Below are 19603 nucleotides of genomic sequence, written 5' to 3' on the forward strand. Positions count from 1 at the left end.
TACCCTCCAAATATAAATGATCTCAAAGATCTACCCTACCAAATAACCAGCCCTCTTCTTTGAGTCCAGGGTTCAAGAGGCACCTCAAAGTGCCCATGCAGTTAAGAGCAAGATCCTTTCAAAAAGATCCCATCTCACCTTCGGAGCATTCTAATGTCCTTGGTGTTTGGGCCAGACTTTCATGCCCCTCATATTATCTACATCATAGGTGAAAAATTATGCTATTCCATAGCTGGATCCCATGATTTCCCTGTTAAGTACTTCATCTTTTATTTATATTTTTTAAAATATATTTTATTGATTTTTTACAGAGAGGAAGGGAGAGATAGAGAGTTAGAAACATCAATGAGAGAGAAATATTGATCATCTGCCTCCTGCATAACTACTGGGGATGTGCCTGCAAACAAGGTACATGCCCTTAACCGGAATCAACCTGGGACCCTTTAATCTGCTGGCCGATGCTCTATCTACTGAGTCAAACCGGTTAGGGCAAGTATTTCATATTTTAAAGAGCAGTTTATTTCTTCCTCCATCCTGGGGGTTTGTGTGAATAAGTGTTTTGTAAAACTAGTCAGACTCAAAGAGGCCAGTTTTGAAACTCAAAGCTGAGAGATGATCACTTTGCTCTAAGGCTGTGTTGTCACTACACCTGCACTGGGAGTTTATCAGGCATAAACGTTGTTTGGATGATTAGTTAAGTAATATATTGACTACTGCAGTGTTGAATTTTCTCACACCTTCCAGTTTGTATTGCTTTAAACCTTTGTCAGTAGATGTCTACTTGAGGTGAGCATAAACTAAGCTTCCATCAGTCTCTCTCCTCACTGTGAATGCCACTTCTCGCCTGTCCAAATGCTACTTACGGACTTTACAGACCTCTTTGATCACTTTCTTTTCTTCGTATATCCTCATGTGAGCCTCACTCATCAGAGCATTGCCCACAGATAATTTCCTTCAGCTTGTATATTGAGGAAACCCACCCTTTTCATCTAAGGTACTTTCATTATGCACACCCAGTCTCAAACAGATCTCACAGCACTAACTGTATCTTGACTAACCCAGTCCTTTGCTCCCAAACACATCCATTCTGTTTCATATTTTTCATTGTCTACTCTTTGGAGTACCTTCTCTCAGGAAGTTCATGCTTGTACACATCTTTCCTTTCCCATCTCCCCTCCAGGGCTTGACTCCATGGTGGACAGAGTAAATAGTGACACAAATAAAATTTATCTTTGTGATTTTTCTTTCACCTTAAGTTCCATTGCCTTTCCCATTATATATACAACACTGCTTGATAAGGCTCAAAGTATATGTGTGCCTTTAATTAGAGAGCTCAGAGATTTCTAGACCCATCCAAATTAAACTAGTGGAAGAATTTGAGCCAGAAAATGTAAGAACATTGAAAGAAAGGATTTTCTCAGAATCCTTCAAATTATACCCCTAGTCATGAACTTATCTTTGTTCAGAGAAGTGGAGTCACTGTGGAGGTTCAGAGAAGTAGAGTGTCTGTGGAAGTCTTTCATCCGTAGAGAAAAGCCTAATCATAAACAGTGATTCCCGCTTCTAATTCCTCTCTAGATCCTAAGGGATTGTGTTCTGGTTTTAGTGATTTGCATATATCCTGTCCCCATAGACCATGTGGCTTGATTTTTTTCTTAAGGGTTTGGCAAAAGGTAAAATAACAACTCCAACTACCTGTCATTTCAACAAAAGAGAATTATTTAATAACAAAAGACATTTATTACAACAGAAATAATGTGTGTCAACTGAAGACAGGACCCAGCAATGGCTGGTAGATTATCGGGGCCTTCTCAAATCCTCTGTACATCTTTAACTTACAGTTATAATTATTAATATGTATACACAAAATTTGAAGAAAAAGTAAGTCAGATGTCACATAATTGATGAGAATTCTTTCTGATGAAAGTTCTAATAATTTTTCCCCATAAAAAAGAAGCAAATGTTAAAATTTCCAAAGATGATTATGTTCCCCCTAAAAAATGTATCATGAATTCAAAGTGACTTTGTATTGTCATTGCGTCCCAGCCAGAAAAATGTTTAGATTTATTGGGTGGCATGAAATATTTAAACAATGATACCCCTACACTTCTGAGTCTTTGGAGAAAATGAGCCAATGATGGTTAAGGTCTACTTCTAATATAACAGCCTAGAAGAGAGGAATCTATGGGCAGATGGCACTGGCCTGATGTCCAGGAAGGCACATGATGAGATAGAGGAGAAGGGACAATGTCTATGGGAGATCTAAGACCAGAAATGACACACAACTCTCTTCCCCCAATGACAACCCTCAGGAATGATGCCCTCAGACCCAAACCTACTTTCCAGTAAGAAAGACAGGTACTTAAGCAATAAAAACTGTGTTTAGGAGGAGACAACACATGCCTCAATCACATCATTTGAAGAACAGTGTCCTACGCTATAAGAATAATATCTCTGTGTGTATTTTTTTTGTGACAGAATAGAAACATGGCACATCAACTTTTGGTAAAGTTCTAGGACCAAACTTTGGCTTTCTATATAAAAAAATATTTTTTGAATTTAGTTTAAATTTGCTTTCACAAAAGTTTAATTTTAAACATTATGTTCTCCCCAAGGATTCAAATAAGTCAGTTTTCAGACTCAAATCTAAGAAACAACTTCATTTATTCAATGGGTGGGGAAACTATGGGAAAACTAGGAACTAGCTATTACTGAGAGCAAAATAGTTTTAATAACTCAAGAAATCTGTTACATCAGTAAATTTTTAAAGTGTCTTCATAAATTATATGTGTGTTTTTTAATATAATTAAAACAGCTATTGGGCTCGAACTTACTCTTAAAGGCAATGAGTCTATTTAGAGGAGACCACACTCAAGGCAGTTTACCAATATGTGTTTTCTCTGGAAGTCTGAAATTTTACCCAATCAATAACAATTAATGAGTTACTCACTACTAGATGTAGCGATTGATTTACACAAACTGTGCTTATCCTAGTTCCAATAAACCTCTGGTACTAGTTGCTTACAGAAGACAAGCATATAATTAAGTGGTACATTGTGTCTCTCACTTGTGAACCCTGCTGCTTATCTGTCCTAATCTTGCCAACCATATGCCAGTTAGGGCTACATAAATCTCTTCTCTCAAGATTTTTCATAATTAGTGAAGCCCCTAAGCCCCACTCATAATAATTTTTCTTGAAAACCAACTCTCAGCCTATAGTGGGAGGAAACCAACCTTTGTTATCTAAGCACTCCCATCTCAGGCAGTCGTCAACCTCTCATCCCTTTCTTTTAAGCCTTTCTCTCCTGACACCTACACAAACATATCCTCATATCCTACTATTTCTACCATTTACTCCTCAGCTATGGTGCCCTCTCCCAGGTAGATCTTTCTAGTAGAACAAACTCTTTTTCTTCTTCCTTCTACTTCCCCCCTCCAAGGTTGAGTTCCAGGACTGACTTTAAAGTAAATAGTGTAAACCTTGCCTTAGTTAGTTTTCCACCTTAGATTATATTTTGCTTCCCATTATACAAACAACACTGTATTGTATAATGGGAAGCAAAATGGAACCACTCGTGTGTGTGTGTGTGTGTGTGTGTGTGTGTGTGTGTGTGTAAATTAGAAGGCTCAGAGATTTCTGGTAACCTTCACTCTCCAAATTAATTTGGTGATGGTATTTGAGGCAGGAAGAACAAGAACATTTGAAGGAAGCTTTCTTAGAATCTCTCACATTATATCATAAGTCATTCAAATAGTGATCATTGCTCAGACAAGCATTGTCACTGTAGAGTCATAGACTTGTTATCTTGTTTTTGTTGTTTTCATCGATTTAGGGCCTGAATAGAGTTTCTACTCATAATCAGGGCCCTTCTCTTCTATCTTTATTCCATTACTAAAGGCTTAGATCCAAGTCTTAGCACTAACGTATTCTTTCCCTTGTAGATAATGTGGTAACATGTCTTCTATATGGTACCTGCCAAAAAGAAAAATAACAATTCCTCTAACTTAAGTAAGAAAATATTTATTTAGCTAGATAAATATGGCTTACTAGATAACCAATGTCTTCCCAAATGGTCTACATTATGTTTCTGCTGCACAAATGTGAAAAAGTTTTGTTTTCTGAAATTCAGAAGGCACACACATAAATAAAAGTAACCGGCATATAGATTTATAATACATGATACACTGGTAGCTCCAATGTCTTCCTCTCTTAAGGTTAGTTTTATGGTTTCTGTAGACTAGAAATCTCTCATTCAAAATATCGCCCAGATGCTTATTCCTTGGTCAGTTTGAACACCTGTAAGAAATGTGCTTCTAATTGCTGGTATGTGAGGAAGAATTCTTAACATCAGTTAATGGGAAAGCTGGGGTTCTCTATTACTATCATGCCTTGATTTAGGTGACAAGCAGCTCTCTTGGGAATGATGGAATGGAGATACACATTTTAGCTTAAAAATAGTGATATCTAGAAGGATACTATTTTTACTATTGCTAAGACCCATCTCCAGCATTCCCTTTGAGTGAGAAATAAAGCCATATATTGACAATAGAAGCACACATTCTAGCACATGGTTTCTTACTCTTGGCGCTTGACATTTTGTGTAGAATAACTGTTGTGGGAGTCTCTCCTGTGCATTGCAGCAGGTTCCCCAGCATCTGTGACCTAACCCACTGGATGCCATTATCATCATATCCCCACAACTGTAACAACCAAAAAAGTTTCCAGACATTTTCAACGTCTCTAGTTGAGAACTACTATTCTAGTATAATAATAAAATCTTAAACAAAATATTAGCAAGTTGAATCCAACAATGTATTAAAAAAATTACATACTGTGACCAACTGGCATTTATCTCAGGTATGTAAGATGGTTTAACAGTAAAAAATTCACTAAGGTAGTCTATCATATCAACAGGTTAAAGGAGAAAAATTACATGATGATCTCAATAGATACAGAAAAAAGCATTTGAAATAATTCAACACCCTTTCATGATAAAAGCTCTTAGAAAACTAGGAGTAGAAGGGAACTTCTTTGACTTCATAAGGAGCATATACCAAAAATGTATAGATAGCATCATAATTAATGGTGAAAAACTCAAAGCTTTCCTTCAAAGATCAGAACCAAGACCTGGATGACCTCTGCTTTTCAACATCATACTGGAAGTTCTTGGTAATGCAATGAGGGGTAAAATAAAATAAAATAAATATAGACTAAGAACAAAGAAATACAAGTTTTTTTGTTTGCAGAAGACATGATCCTCTATGTAGAAAATCTGACAGAATTGATGAAAATACTCCTAGAACTTAAAAGTGATTAGCAAGGTTTCAGAATTCAAGGTTTATATACAAGAGTCAATCACTTTCCCATATACCAGCAATAAAATTTAAAAAGACAGTACTATTTACATTAGCTTCTAAAAAATTAAATACTTAGGTAAAAATCTTACAAAATATTTATAAGGTATTCATAGTCTGTTTAGGCTACTATAACAAACTACCATAGATTAAGCAGCTTATCAAAAAAGAGATATTTAGTATTCACAGTTCTGTAAGCTGAAAATCTGAGGTTAGGGTGCCACCATGATTGGGTTCTGGTGAGGACAGTCTCTTAGGTTGCAGACTGCCAAATTCTCCTTGTATTTTCACATGACAAAAAGCAGAGACAGAATGCAACTTTTCCTGTGACTCTTAAAAGAGTACTAATTCATGACCTTATCTAATCTTAATTACTTCTCAAAAGCCTCATTTCCTAATAACATTACATTGGGAGGTAGGAGTTCAACATGAATTTTGGTGGGTCACACACATTCAGTCTATAACAAAGATCTATAACAGGAAAACTACAGAACTCTGATGAAAGAGATCAATGTAGAACTGAATAAATGAAGAGACATTTCATGTTCACTAATAGGAAGATTCAATAGTGTCAAGATGAGAGTTTGTCCTAACTTGATCTATGGATTCAATACAATCAAAATTTCAACAAGTTACTTTGTGGATATTATCACATTAATTCTAAAGTTTATATGAAGAGGCCAAAGACCCAGAATTGTTAAGACAAAGCCAGAGGATTGCCATTACTCAACTTCAAGACTTACTCTAAAGCTACAGTAAACAAGTACAAGGCAGTGTGATTTTCACAAAATATTTTTTAAAAGAACAATAGAGCAGGATGTAGAGCCCAAACTCATATAAATTTAGTCAAATGAACTTTGACAAAGAAACAAAGGCAAAAAAGTGGAGAAAAAATCATTTTTCAAACAAATGGTGCTGGAACCACTGGACATCTATATGCAAAATGATAAATCTAGACACAGTCCTTATGGTCTTTGTCAAAATTAACTCAAAATGGTTTACAGACATAAACTTCTAGTAGATAGCATAGGAGAAAACTTAGTTTATTTTGGATATGATGATGGCTTTTTAGGTACAACACCAAAGATACAATCCATGAAAGAAATAATTGTTAAGCAACTTTCATTTAAGGAAAAATGTCAGTTCTGCCAAGGCAATGTCAAGAGAATGAGAAGACAAGCCACAGACTGAGAGAAAATATTTACAAAAGATATATTTGATAAAGGACTGTTATCCAAAGTATACAAAGAACTTTTAAAACTCAACAATAAGAAAATGAATAACCTGATTGAAAAATGAACCAAAGACATGAACAGACATGGTAATAAATGCTGACAAGGTGGTGGAGCAACAGGAACTTCCATTCATTGCTGTTGGGAAAGCAAAACGCTATAGCTGCTTTGGAAGACAATTTAGCAGTTTCTTATAAAACTAAATATATTTTACAATATGATCCAGCAATCGTGTTCCTTGGTACTTATCTAGAGGAGTTGAAAAACATATATCCACACAAAAATCTGCATACAGATGTTATATTGTAAATCAGTGAGCTTAACAGAAGACGCCTTAGTGAGCCAATTAAATTAGGAGTCTTTATTACACTGGAGGGCTCAGAGGAATATGTCTCTCAAATTCTGAGCAAAAACATGGAGGAAGCTTTTTTCCCTTTTATATCTTTATAGCCCTTTGTCTGCCAAATATGGGGGTTCTGGTCCCTTTTGCAAGTTTTCAAAGAGCCCTATATATGCTTAGTAGATATCTTGCAGGAAGTCTATAACCTTGAGTATGACACAGTTCTATTCAGATAACTAAAACACCTGGCATGAGAGTATGGGAGTATCAGTCCCTAGCTTACAAGGTCAGACAGCTAAGTTTATCTTCCCCATTATTTAAGCAAGCTAAAAAAAACAAAGTTAATTTACAGAATAAGGGACCGTCTAAAAAAAAAAGAGTTGACTCACAGAATAAGGGGCTATCTAAAAATAGCAGAGAATTTCAAACAACACTTTTACAAAATGGAGATTATTACACTTCACAGATGTTTATAGCAACTTTATTCAAAATTGCCAAAACTTAGAAGCAACAAAGATGTTCTTCAATAGGTGAGTGGATAAATAAACTGGTACATCCAGACAATGGAATATTAATCAATACTAAAAATAAATGAGCTATGAAGCCATTAAAAGATATGGGGGAACCTTAAATACATATTACTAAGTGAAAGAAGCCAATCTGAAAAATCTACATATTGTGTAACTCCAACTATATAATATTCTGGAAAAAGAAAAACTGTGGAAACAGTAAAAAGATCAGTGGTTGCCAAGAGTCAGTGGAGGAAGAATGAACAGGCAGAGCACAGAGATTTTTTTAGAGCATGAAACTATTCTGTATACTACAATGTTGAATACATTTGATTAAATATTTTCAACTCAGAATGTGCAATACCAAGAGTGAACCCTAATGTAAACTATTAACTTTTAGTGATATTAATGTGTCAATGTGGGTTAATTGATTATAACAAATGTACAACTGTGGTGCAGGGATGTTGATAGAAGGGTATGTGGGTATGTGGGTATGTGGGGACTAAGGGCATATGAGAACTCAGTAATTTCTGCTTAATTTTGCTATGAACACAAAATTTCTATAAATAAATAAAGTTTATTGATTAAATAAAAAGAATATGAGCTATTATAGTCTATGGATCCAAAGGGCAACATGTGAAGCTTTTGTGGGGGGTAGTCAGCATTTGAATAAAAATTGTGGAGGACTATGTACATACACACATGATCACATAGTTTTGACTAATTATCTTTTTTCTGTTTCCTATCTTGAATGTTCCACCTCCCCAATCTCATTTTATGAATAATAAATTATCAAAGGTCACTGAATAATGTAGAGGTTTCTGAAAAATGTTTTGTTCTCTCTGTGGTAGTTTAGGAATTTGAGTAGTAAAAAAGCAGTGGTCAGCCTCTTTGGGGGAATTTTTTCTGTGGAATATTGCTACCATTTTTTTCCTCTCCCAAAGGCAAAAGTTCAGAAAAGAAGATGTATGTTTTGGCTTAAACATGAATAAAGAGAGTTTTCTGTTGAACTATATGATAAAGCCAGTAGTTAAAACATGTCAGATATTTGTCATTAAAGGTATATTTTTAATGGAGTTTTTGGCATGAATAAGTTGACTCTTGCCTAAAGGAGAGGCAAACTAACTTTAGAGAAAAAAAAGCTGTGAGGACCAAGAGCTTGGCTGTACTGGTTATAGTGGGTGTAGAAGTAAGGAGCAGAGGAAGGATCAGCACTATAAACATCCAACTCCTGATCCCATACTAGATGGCTCCATTGGTGTTAACACTCACTCATTAGAATGAGTATCTGAACACCAATCATACTTATTTGGTTCTTCAAAGCACAGAAAAGATGGTGGCCTGGTCAGTGGAACCAAAATCTGAAACATTACACAGTAAATGATGAAAGCCATTCCCCTTTGGAGGGAAGGCATACCAAGAATTGTGAGAGTATTCCATATTGGATCCACAGGAAGAGAATGGGAACATTGGATATTGGTTACATTTTTATCTTTTTCTTTTAATTCATATATTCAGAAACTAAAAGTATTTTACCTTAGTATTAAGTGCTTGATGTAGAATTGAAGAGAACTGCCTGAAAATCCTGGGCTATATGGTTTCATAACAGTACATGATTTATTTTCCTTACTGGAGACATTGGGAACTGGTCAGCCTGGGACAAATGATTGCAGATTTCCAGGTGTAGGGGCTGAATGGTCATTCATGTTAGAGTCAGAAGCAGGTACGTTTATGCTGGATCCCAGAGACAGTAGAATGAAGATTTCTTCCTATGGTTTGGGGAAGCCGTGAACATTGTCAGTTGATATCTGACTCCTGGCTCCTGATTCTGGAGAGAGGGCCTGCACTCAGGGACTGGCTCTAGGGACACCGGAAAGCTACAGGAAGAATTACCACCTGCCTTTGGCACCTGCTACTTTCTCTTTGACTTGGCTTCTCCAAAGACAAAAGGCTTTTCTGTTTTTTACCACAAGATAATACAACTCAGGGGTTATCTTTTGGTATCAGCATAGAATCCAGTTCCAGGTCTGTAACTAACTCTTGAACAAATTGCTCAAATACCATGAAAGGAGAACTGCACGGTGAAGTGAGCACAGTCAGTCTAACCTTGACAATGAACCAGACTTAAGCATTGAGCTCTGCTCACAGGATCTGTGGAGCTTGTGACAGAGAGATTCTAGCATACTTAGAAGGATCTGAGGATCATATATGAATTCTCAACGTGGAGCCTCATAGTAGTCTAATGAGGAATTATGTTCCAGGCTCCTTTCCTGGAGGAAGGGTCAACAAAATCGACCATTTGTAAAAAGTGAGTGTATTCAACATGCCTTTTACTTTCTGATGCTTTGACATCTTGGGGCTCTGCTGACCCCAGAGGGCCTGCCCTTCCCCAGGTTAGCTAATTTCTAGGGATATCCAATAACTAGACTGTGATGATGCAAAGCAACTAGTCCAGAGCCCATAACCTTACTCACCTCCTTTGTTGGGGTCTCACACTCTGGGCCACTATCCACTTGCCCTCATCACCACAAGGCCAGATACCAGACAAGGAGGACAGCCCCTATGCCCCAGAGCTTGCTAAAATTGTGTAAATTAGTTGATCCTAAACCTTCTTACCCTGCCTTACCCATTCCTTCTCATGGAAACCACATGGAGGGGGGCTCTTGCCTGCCCCCCTCACTCTGCCTCTTGGCTCCCCTGTGTGCCACGATCCCACCCCATAGGGTGGCATGTCCCTTTTTCCTGGATCTCTAAGTATAACAAACAATCTTTTCAATGGCAGCCATCTCCTGATCTGCTGGCTTTACCTAAATAATAAAACCTATATTTTAAAACAGTGTGTAGTAATCAGGAAGGTGATCACTAGACCACCAAAGTTGCTCCCGAGCGGAGAGCTTGATATCTAAGGAAATTTCTAGATGGTGAGCACTCGTGTGTGTGTGTGTGTGTGTGTGTGTGTGTGAACTTCCTGGATGTAATCTGAACCCAGCCCCCCTAACTCAGAGGACAGGGAGAAACCAAGAAAAGCTGACCACTCCAGATTGACAGGCCACTAAACAAGGAAACTTACTTATGAGGTTTATCTTAGGTGACTGCAAGACTAGTAGATTTCCGTGTCCACCTGCCAAATTTTCAAAGTTTATACAGAGGTTTTAACTGGGGACAGTCATGTACACAGGAAGCCTAACAGGGTTCAGTCATGTATCTAGTTTCATCACCCATTACTGTCTCAAGGTTGTATCCTTGGACAGCTTCCAGCACAGGAAAGGCTAGCAGAACATATTCCAAACACAGGGGAGGGAGTGGGGAGCCTCCAGTTGCCTGGGTCCAGCTCCCCAGTCAAACCAATAGTCATGTCTTCTTGAACTCTAATGCCAAGAAGAGAGCCTAGAACAGTGACTCAATGTTTGTTGAAGAATGAGATGATGGTGGTGGAGGTGGGATGTTGATTTCAGTTCTTCTGATCCTCTCCATAGCTCCCCCATTTCAGCACACATTAGAGCACTTGGGGCAGGGAGATACCCTATAGAGAGAAAAGGCCTGGGCCAGGGGCAAGAAACACCAAAGCCATAAGCAAAGATTATCTTTATTATGTGGGAAGCAGGGGTGTCACACGCAGAGGGAACTTGAATTGAGAAGTCATGATTTGAATGAGGACAGGTAGAGGTTTTCTGGTGTTATTGCCTCCAAAGGCCCCAGTCTGAGATCTTGGCCTCCCTTACTTAAATGCAGTGGCAGGAGTGGGCAGTGGTCCACCCTATTGGACTATACTGCAATGGCATGTGGTTTCCGCCTGTACATCCCAGGAGCCACAGGCGTAGCCACCGAACATCCCAGCATGACATGGGGTAGGGACGGAAAACCACAGTCCTTATATGTTGAGAGAGGTTTTCTGTTAATTATCCTTTGTCTCCTCCCTCCTGATGGGGCAGAAACAGTGTGGGATTAGATTGGGAGAGGGAGACAGAGGACATGGTGTAGGAGGTAGATAACATGGCAAGGGATTGGAGGAAAGAAAAGGGTGGGTGGATGAGATTAAGGAAGTGGGGAGGGAGTAGAAAGAAACCTCAGATTCTTAAGCAGCAACTTGGGAGGAAAGGATGGAAATAAAATTATTGAGATTGGATTTGTGACTCAACCCAATGACATTAAAGTCCTGAAGGTGGGGACAACCTGATGGTACCTTGAGCCCAGGAGCATGAGAATGGGTGTGGGTGAGTAACCACCTTTATCCTCATATAACTACTTAGTCTGAGGGGCAGGATGACCAATGAACTTCATTAGTGATGCTGGAACAGGAGGGCTGTTCTGTAGAGCCTGAGGGCTTATACTCTGTGGGCAAGACAAAATGCTAAAAGAGGGCTAAACTGGCCAGACCCTTTCCACAAACCCCATATCACTTCTACGCTCATACAAAGGAGTCACTGTGTCCAGGATCAAGTCACTTAATAGCATGTGCTGTTGGCAAAATTATGTAACTTTCCTAAGCCTCAGTCTCCCCTTTTGTAAAATGGAAATAGCAGTGCTTACCTCAGAGTGTCGTACTGAGGAGTTAAGAGAATAATAAGAGAACACCTAACAGTGCCTAGCATACAGCACGTGATCAAGAGTGTTAGATGTAGTCTTCACCTCTGCATCACCAGCAGCTCTAAGCGCCAGGAAGGATGGAGAGGGCAGGGGCTTTGAGATGACTCTTTCAGTTGGAGATTGCCATCTGGAGATGAAGTGGCAAATGGACTGGAGTCTAGTAGCAGAATTGAGCATCACTTCCCCCCTTTCTACTACCTCCCCCCATACAGCCACCCAGTTCACTGAGAGATGTTCTTATGCTTTTATTCATAGCAAAATTTAGGGAGCATTGAGCATCCCCTGAGATCATTAGTTAGAGAAGGGCAATGAGAAGATGAGAAGACTTCATCCTGTGAGGGATAGCAACCTGTGATAAAAGAAAATATGGACAGAAGATGAAAAACAATTCCTGGGTCTATAGGTGAGAGGAGGGAAAAGGGAAAGTAGAAATAGGTGCTCTTGGGAGCAGGGGAAGGGAAGCAGCAGGGCCAAGGCGGCTTGGATCTCTGCAGCACTCTCAAGAAGCAGGGTGCCAGGGAAGAGAGCTATGCACCACACTCACCCAGCCAGGGTTGGGAAAGGGCTTCTGAGGTTGGGAGGGCAGGGATGTTTTACACTCTGGTGTCCTATTGAGGGCATTTCCTTATCTTCACCAACAAACACTGGCAGTGCTTGAGGTCTAAGGTATCTGGGGAGGGTAAAACCTTCAGAAAGAGCCTAAAACAATCTCCGGTGTGTGTCTGGAGAGATACCAGCTGCCTTTGCTCTGGTTCTCTGCCTTAGGGAAGTCTTTCCGCCTTTCTCCGTTTCCCCTCTCCTCTCTTCTTGGCAGCCCCACAAGCTGGCAGCCACCCTGCCAGGAATTGCCAAGTTTGGTGACATCTCCCATTATAGACCCTTTGTTCATTCCTTCAGCAGGAAGAGGTAGAAAAGGTGTGGTCTAAGAGCTCTAGTTGTCATCTGCTCATATACCACTACATTGCCCTTGACTAATTCTGCCCAAGGGAAAGTAACAAAAATCCCTATTGCTAAAGGATTAAAATTAGAATAGAAGCTCAATAAAGGCACTAATCCTTGTCCATTTTAGCTTCTACTATATCCCAAAGCCTGTCACCCAGCAGAACTCAATAAATATTTGTAAAGTGAATGAGTATAAATATTTATTAGTGGCTTATGAAGAAATGAGGTTCAATGACTCTAGACTTTGTTCAGTGGCTGAGTAATGTTATTATAGCTTCAGACTTTCCCCCCTTTTTCCTCAAAAGCCACAAAATGATTAACTAACTCCATGGTGACAACTCCAGACTCACATTCTCATACCAACATTCAAAGCAACAAGGGTTATGGATAATTTTGAAACTCTGGTTTTTATTCAGAAACAAACTCTCTCAGGAGGTCCCGAGTTTTTCTCTGTCTTCTTGGCCTGATTTTGGTCCCATGCCACAACTCCACCCCATACAAAGGTGTCTAGGACAGAGAATATATGGCCAAGAGGAGCAAGAGCTTGATTATTGGCTTAAACAGTAATTTAGCATTCAGGACTGGGCACATGACCACCCTAATGTAATATCAGGTATTGTTAACACAGACAAAGGGAAAACTGGCCACTGATTGGACAATGAACTATTTCAGCCAGAGCAACAAAATCTGACTTCTGCTTCTACAGTTGCCAACCTCTCTAGCCTCCATCATCTCTCTTTGGATTTCTTTCAAAGAGGTGCCCTCTCATGTACAGCTATTTCTCCTATAAGCACCTCGAGAATGGAGCTTAGGGACCAGTTAAAACAATGTCTGTCCTTCAGTGACCAGGGTTGAGGTAAAGGAAAAAGAATAGAAAGCAAGAGAGAAAGTGGACTCAGACTTGAAGTTGAACTTAGTAGTAGACTCATTCATCATTCATTACAGCACCTCCATGTGCCAGGCACTATTTTAGTATTCAATGACAAGCTAATTAAATAAGGTCTCATCTTTCATGGATCACATGTCCCAGGGAGGGATTGACAGATAAATACATATTATGATATCAGGACTGAGAAGCATTTTAAAAAGGTGGGAGGGCAAGCGATAAAGCATGATGGGAAGGTTTCTCTGAAAAATACTTAGGCTTGACCTTGTATGTGGAGAACTATGTAACTATGTGGGGAACACAGAGGGGAAAGGCCCTGAGGTAGGAGGGTGGTTATAACTTACAGAAACACAAAGAACACAGGTGTGGGCAGGACAAAGTGAGCAAAGATCAGAAATGAGGTCAGAGATATAACCAGTGGCTAGATGTAGAGTTTTCCTGGTCATGATAAATACTTGGGATTTTATTCTTTGTGTAATGAGAAGTCATTAGAAGTGTACTTTGGACATGAAAGTGACATAATTTGGTTTATATTTTTTAAAACTCACTCTAGCTGCCATAAATAGGAGTACATATTAATTATTGCAATGACTAATAGTATACAATTGAACAAAACATAAGAAAATTTGAGAAGTAATTGATAAACATAAATGGCATCTTTTGTAAATGATTTCTTAAATGAGAAAGATGAAGCTACTTTTTACCCAAGTATTTTTACATTCCCATGAGTAAATAATCCTAGAGAGAAATAAAGTTTGTATTCCTATTTTCTTCCCTCATAGTTATAAGCTTTGAGACTACTTCATAATTAAGTATGTAGGAAGGAGAAATTTTATTATAGTATTGTTGTTCAATTTGTTTGACTTCCTTTTGAATTATTAGTTAAAAATCACACAGCAACTTACTATTAAAAGTTATTTTTTGGTGGCTTATCCACTGATAACTGAATTGTGTCCTCCTCCAGTATTGAGTAAAAACCTGGAAGCTTCCTAACTTATAAAAGACTTTTCATCCAGTCACTGAATCACTCAACGTTGGCATCATATTTTGAATCATTTTTTGACATTCAACAGATTTTTATAACCCAGGACAATGAATCATGGAAGGTTTGGTGACAGGTAAGGGCTTGTTTTCATTTTGTTATGGGGGAGAAACACAATGGCAAATTATCACCTTGATCAAAGGAGATCTTGGCACTAAATTTAGGAAACAGTACATATACAAATAAAAAAATCTAGAAATTGATTATTGTAAAACTGCCTTTATCAGCCTTCAACTTGGAAAGTCAGCCGGCACCTAGTTTGGAGCCCACTCTGTTAGCTGGTGAGGTCCACAAGGGAACATGTATTATTTTCTTTCTTTGTACCTCTACTACCAAGCAAAATACCTGGCACAAAGTCATTATCCTTCTGTTAAATAATAAAAGAACTGGAGTATCCATCTCAGCTTTTCCCATTTTCCTCATATTTTTCCTAATTCTTGCTAAGATGGAGTAATTGGGATGCTAGAAACATTTTCTGGCTAAAGGAGTCCTAAGCCAGAAGTGGTAACATCAAAATATATATGATGAATTTCAGAGGGAAGACGAATTGGGTGGGGAGAGATTAACTGGGGAACTTATATGCATATATGCATTGCCCATGGACACAGACAATAGTGTGCTGAAGGCCTGGGAGGGGTGGTGCAGGGTGGAGGGGGTCAGTGGGGGAAAAAGACACAAAGGGGACATCTGCAATACTTTCAACAATAAAGAGAAATTTAAATATATATGCATACACAGTTAGATGCAAAAATTGCCTTTATTACCTAAGAAGCAGGGTTATAACAAATGAAAGGGACATTTTGAGTCATGTTTCCTGTGTGGGGTCCTGGTTTCATTGCAGTCATGGTCACACAATGGGGATTTCATCCTCCTTCTCAGATCAGTTGGCAGCAGCGGGCAGTGGTCCAGTCTACCACGCTGCATTGGCAGTGACAGGTGGTTTCCCTTCGGATATCCCAGGAACCACAGCCATAACCACAAGCACAGCTGCTGACAAAAGTCCCTGCATGGGCACATGAGACATGGAGGTCAGAGCCCTGAGATTTTGAGAGGCTAGAGGAGTCCTAAGCCAGAGTGGTAACATCAAAAATATATATGACGAATTTCAGAGGGAAGGCGGGGGTGGGTGGAATAGATCTAGGTTTTGTGGGTTCTAAAGTTAATTCAATTGTGAAAGTCAAACTCTTTAAGAAAATAACACATTTAGGTATATGGCCATGGAGGAGATCTGTGAAAGTGAGGGGCCTAGGCACTTCTGTTCCCTCACATTCATGATAAATTCACCTCTGTGCTGCTGCCTCTAGCCATTGAAACAGGGCAATAGATTGAAAAAGGGAAATAATTGGCAGGGGACTTGGTAGGTGATAGGACTGTAACAGGACAATTAAGAGGAAGGGTTCATATATCAGGTCATGAAAGAAAGGTGGGGAGGGAAGAGGCGGAAACCCAAGATTCTTCAGTAGCTTCCTTTAGGGAAATGAGAATGGGTAAGTGATCTCTGGGAGCCAGGAGTCATTACTCAGCTGTGAATGGACAAAGGAGAGCACAGGGCATCTTACCCACCATCCCTCCTTATGGAATTACTCACCTGGAGGGCAGGAGGACAGTTTGCCAGAGTTGGTGACACTGGTACATGAGATCCTTGTTGGGGGAGTTGGATTGCACTCTGAGTAGGAGAGAAGAAGGTGTATTGCCCATGATCTGTTTCCCATAATGCCCTCCTTAATCTGCTTCTTCCTCACATATGTCCCTGTGTCCATGAATAGGCGACTAACTAGTTTTAATGTTTAGTTTTCTAATTTTTCAAATGAAAGTAATAGTTGTACTTACCTCAGAAAGTGAAAATTAACGGAAGTAATCTGTGTAAAACTTTTCATCATACCTCATTCATAATGAGTGTTCATAAATTATTACTCTCATCCTCTTCCTCCTCCCCCTCATCATCATCATCACCATCAATCTCACTATATCAAGGAAACCTGAACTTTTAGCCAAGAGTCCAAAAGGAGATGGGGGAGTGGGAAAGCCCTGGGCAGGAATCTTGGGCTTGAATGGAGTGATTAGAGATTGAGTTTCAGGGATGGGACAGCAGAGAAGCTAGGGTTTAGGAGCAGGAGGCATGATCAGGGGTTATTGTCCCGCTTCCCCCAATTCTAGACAATTACCCAAACCTTGGAGAGCATCCTTTATCTTTTCATCCACAATGGCATCTAAGGACTGCTGAGTCCTCCCTGCGCTCATCAGCAGGAGAAGGAGGATGGGGATGAGAGGGCTGCAAGGGGTAGGCTTCATTTTGTGGAAAGGCAGTATCCTGGAGCTGGGAGGAAAGATCGGAAAAAAGCTGAAATCTCTGAGCCTGCGTGCTGGGAAGGAAGGGAGAAGAGAACGTGGAGAAATGGCAGTGTCCGGATGGAGTTTGGATCTCTCTAAGTAGTTTGGAGAAGCAGGGAAGGTGGCTGCAGAGAGGATTCACTCACCAAAAAGCTCAGAAAAGGTCTGCAAAGGTCTGCAAAACATCCTTCAGGCAAGGATGTTTTATAGCCTGGGTACCGCTTAACACACAAGCATGTACACACATGCAAACACATTCTGTAGTACATTTTCAGAGACTCTGCCAATTGGGGAGTGCACACAACAGTGATGATCTTTAGTTTGTCCTTGGTAAACACTGGCTGTCTTTGTTCTGCTTCTCTAGTGCCAAGGGGAATTATCTCGCTTTCCTGTTCTTCCCTCTCTTTTCTTCTTGGCAATCTGATAAGGCTGGCACATGGAATTTCTGTTGACTGCCCTAGGTTACAGGCCATTTGTTTGTTTGTTTTTTAATCAGGAAAAGGTTACTTTATGGTCTGCTGAGTGAGGGCTCTACTCATCACCTGTTAAGACATCATTTTATTGTCCCTGGCTAATCCCAGCTGTTGGAAAGTAGAAAATCTGATGACCCGTACTGTACAAACAAGGAAGCATACTGTTTACTTAACCAGAAGAATGGTGCTTGATTCCAAGGCTCTTTTGGAGATTCAACAGGGTCATTACCAACCTGATCTTTTCCCCCTTTTCTCCACCAGTCTCAGTTTATTGGCTTTTCATCTTTGATCTTGTCTCATCATGGTCACGAGGTGGCAGGTATCACATTGTCAGTAGAGATCCTGAGCAGGCCAAGTCCTTGTGCTCTTGAGACTACATTGTAATGTGGGAGATATATATATAATATGTCATATATTTAAAAATTCTCTGAAGAAAAAGAAATCAGGCAAGACAATTGAGTGTGCTTCTGTACTGTTGCTCATAATGCAGTGTGCTCTGGAACGGCATTTCAGGAAAGGTAATCTGTGAGCAATGACCTGGAAAGGTGTGCGTGCAGTGAGACAGAGGAAGAGCTGGGGCAAATGCTTCAGGCTAAGAGGCAAACAGGACTAAAGAGCCTAAGGCAGGGAGCCCAGCCGGCGTAGCTCAGTGGTTGAGCATCGACCTACGAACCAGGAGGTCACAGCTGGATTCTCGGTCAAGGCACAAGCCCAGGATGCGGGCTCATCCCCTGTGAGGTTATGCAGGAGGCAGCTGAGTGATGATTTTCTCTCATCATTGAGTAATTCCTCTCTGAAATCAATAAAAATATATATTTTTAAAAGAGAGCTTAAGGCAGGGAGATGGTTGGTGTGTTGAAGGAAAGCTACAAAGACTGACCAGAGTGAGTGAAGTGAATATGGGAAAGAAAAGTTAAAAAAGAGGTAAAAAAAAAAAAAAAATACAACCGGGGCCAGGTCATTAAATCTTGTTAAATCAACACATGGGCTTTGGACTTCACTGTAAATTTGATAGATAATTACTGGAGTGTTATGTTGAGGAGAATACACAAGATGATGTATGTTTTGTAAAGCTTACTAAGGTCCCTATTGTGGGAAAGAGACTGGAGGGAAAACAGGTAAACAAGGAGACCAGGCAGGAGGTGTTTGCAGAGTTCCAGGTCTCAGAGGTGGTCAGGGAAGGAGTGAGAAGTGGATGTATTTGGGCTGGGTATAGAAGGCTGAGCCTCTTTAGAGCTCACTGGCGGATTAGATGTGGGGTACAGGGAGAAGAGAACAGCGAAAGATGAAGGTTATGTTCTGAACAACTTGCTGAAAAGTGATGCCATTCACTGAAATGGGGGATCCTGGAAGAAGAGTAGATATCACCAGAATATTGAATCATATCTGATGATAAATTTAATATGCCTGTTAGACATCCAGACAGAGCTGTGGCATAGGCAGTTGGTAAACAAGTTTGGGGTTCAGGGGAAAGGTGAGAGTCAAAGACATAAATCTGAGATTAATCTGTACACACAGATTGATATAATAACACAGATAATCCAAAAAGAGAAGATAAAAAAACAATTTTAGGGCTCAGGTAAAGAAAGTGGTAGACTAGGAAGTAGATAACCAGGACATTGGTTTGCAAATATGAATTCAATGGCATTGACTAGTGAGTTTGCTGAGAATGGCAAGGAAAGAGAAGAGAACAGGATTACGCAAGAGTTCTCTTAGATTAAATGGAGCCTCGACAGCAGTGATAGTGAATAGCACTTCTGGGTAATGCTTGCAGTCAGTGGCATGCCTAGTGCATTGGATACCCAGAGGGGACCACTTCGAACACCTTTATCATAACAAAATTATTTCCAGTCACTCTTATGTAATGATCAATAATAGTCATTACTTTTTATTCATTATCTGGTTT

General features: G+C 39.7%; 2 protein-coding genes across 4 annotated transcripts in view; one reads left to right on the forward strand and one right to left on the reverse strand.

Annotated features, from left to right (window-relative positions):
* Nucleotides 1–19603, forward strand: part of DZIP3 (DAZ interacting zinc finger protein 3) — a 167832-nt gene that overhangs the window by 141868 nt on the left and 6361 nt on the right. The gene's annotated exons all lie outside the window — the stretch shown is intronic.
* RETNLB (resistin like beta) lies at nucleotides 15769–17193 on the reverse strand. The gene is made up of 3 exons (XM_070407334.1): nucleotides 17059–17193; nucleotides 16482–16559; nucleotides 15769–15896 (listed from the first exon to the last, which is right to left on the reverse strand). The coding sequence occupies exons 1-3, from the start codon at nucleotides 17183–17185 to the stop codon at nucleotides 15769–15771; spliced, it is 333 nt and encodes a 110-aa protein (XP_070263435.1). The 5' UTR covers nucleotides 17186–17193.

The sequence above is a fragment of the Myotis yumanensis genome, unplaced genomic scaffold, assembly GCF_028538775.1.
Source record: "Myotis yumanensis isolate MYYU_CA2020_CCGP unplaced genomic scaffold, mMyoYum1.0.hap1 SCAF_2, whole genome shotgun sequence".
NCBI classification, from domain to species: Eukaryota; Metazoa; Chordata; class Mammalia; order Chiroptera; family Vespertilionidae; genus Myotis; species Myotis yumanensis.

What these genes read in the sequence shown, in the direction of transcription:
- RETNLB (XM_070407334.1), bottom strand. Translation starts at nt 17,185, where the DNA reads ATGAAGCCTACCCCTTGCAGCCCTCTCATCCCCATCCTCCTTCTCCTG. An exon ending in GGATGCTCTCCAAGGTTTGG is followed by an intron (nt 16,560 to 17,058) that starts GTAATTGTCTAG and finishes TCTCCTACTCAG; the next exon opens with AGTGCAATCCAACTCCCCCA. An exon ending in ACTGTCCTCCTGCCCTCCAG is followed by an intron (nt 15,897 to 16,481) that starts GTGAGTAATTCC and finishes GTGCCCATGCAG; the next exon opens with GGACTTTTGTCAGCAGCTGT.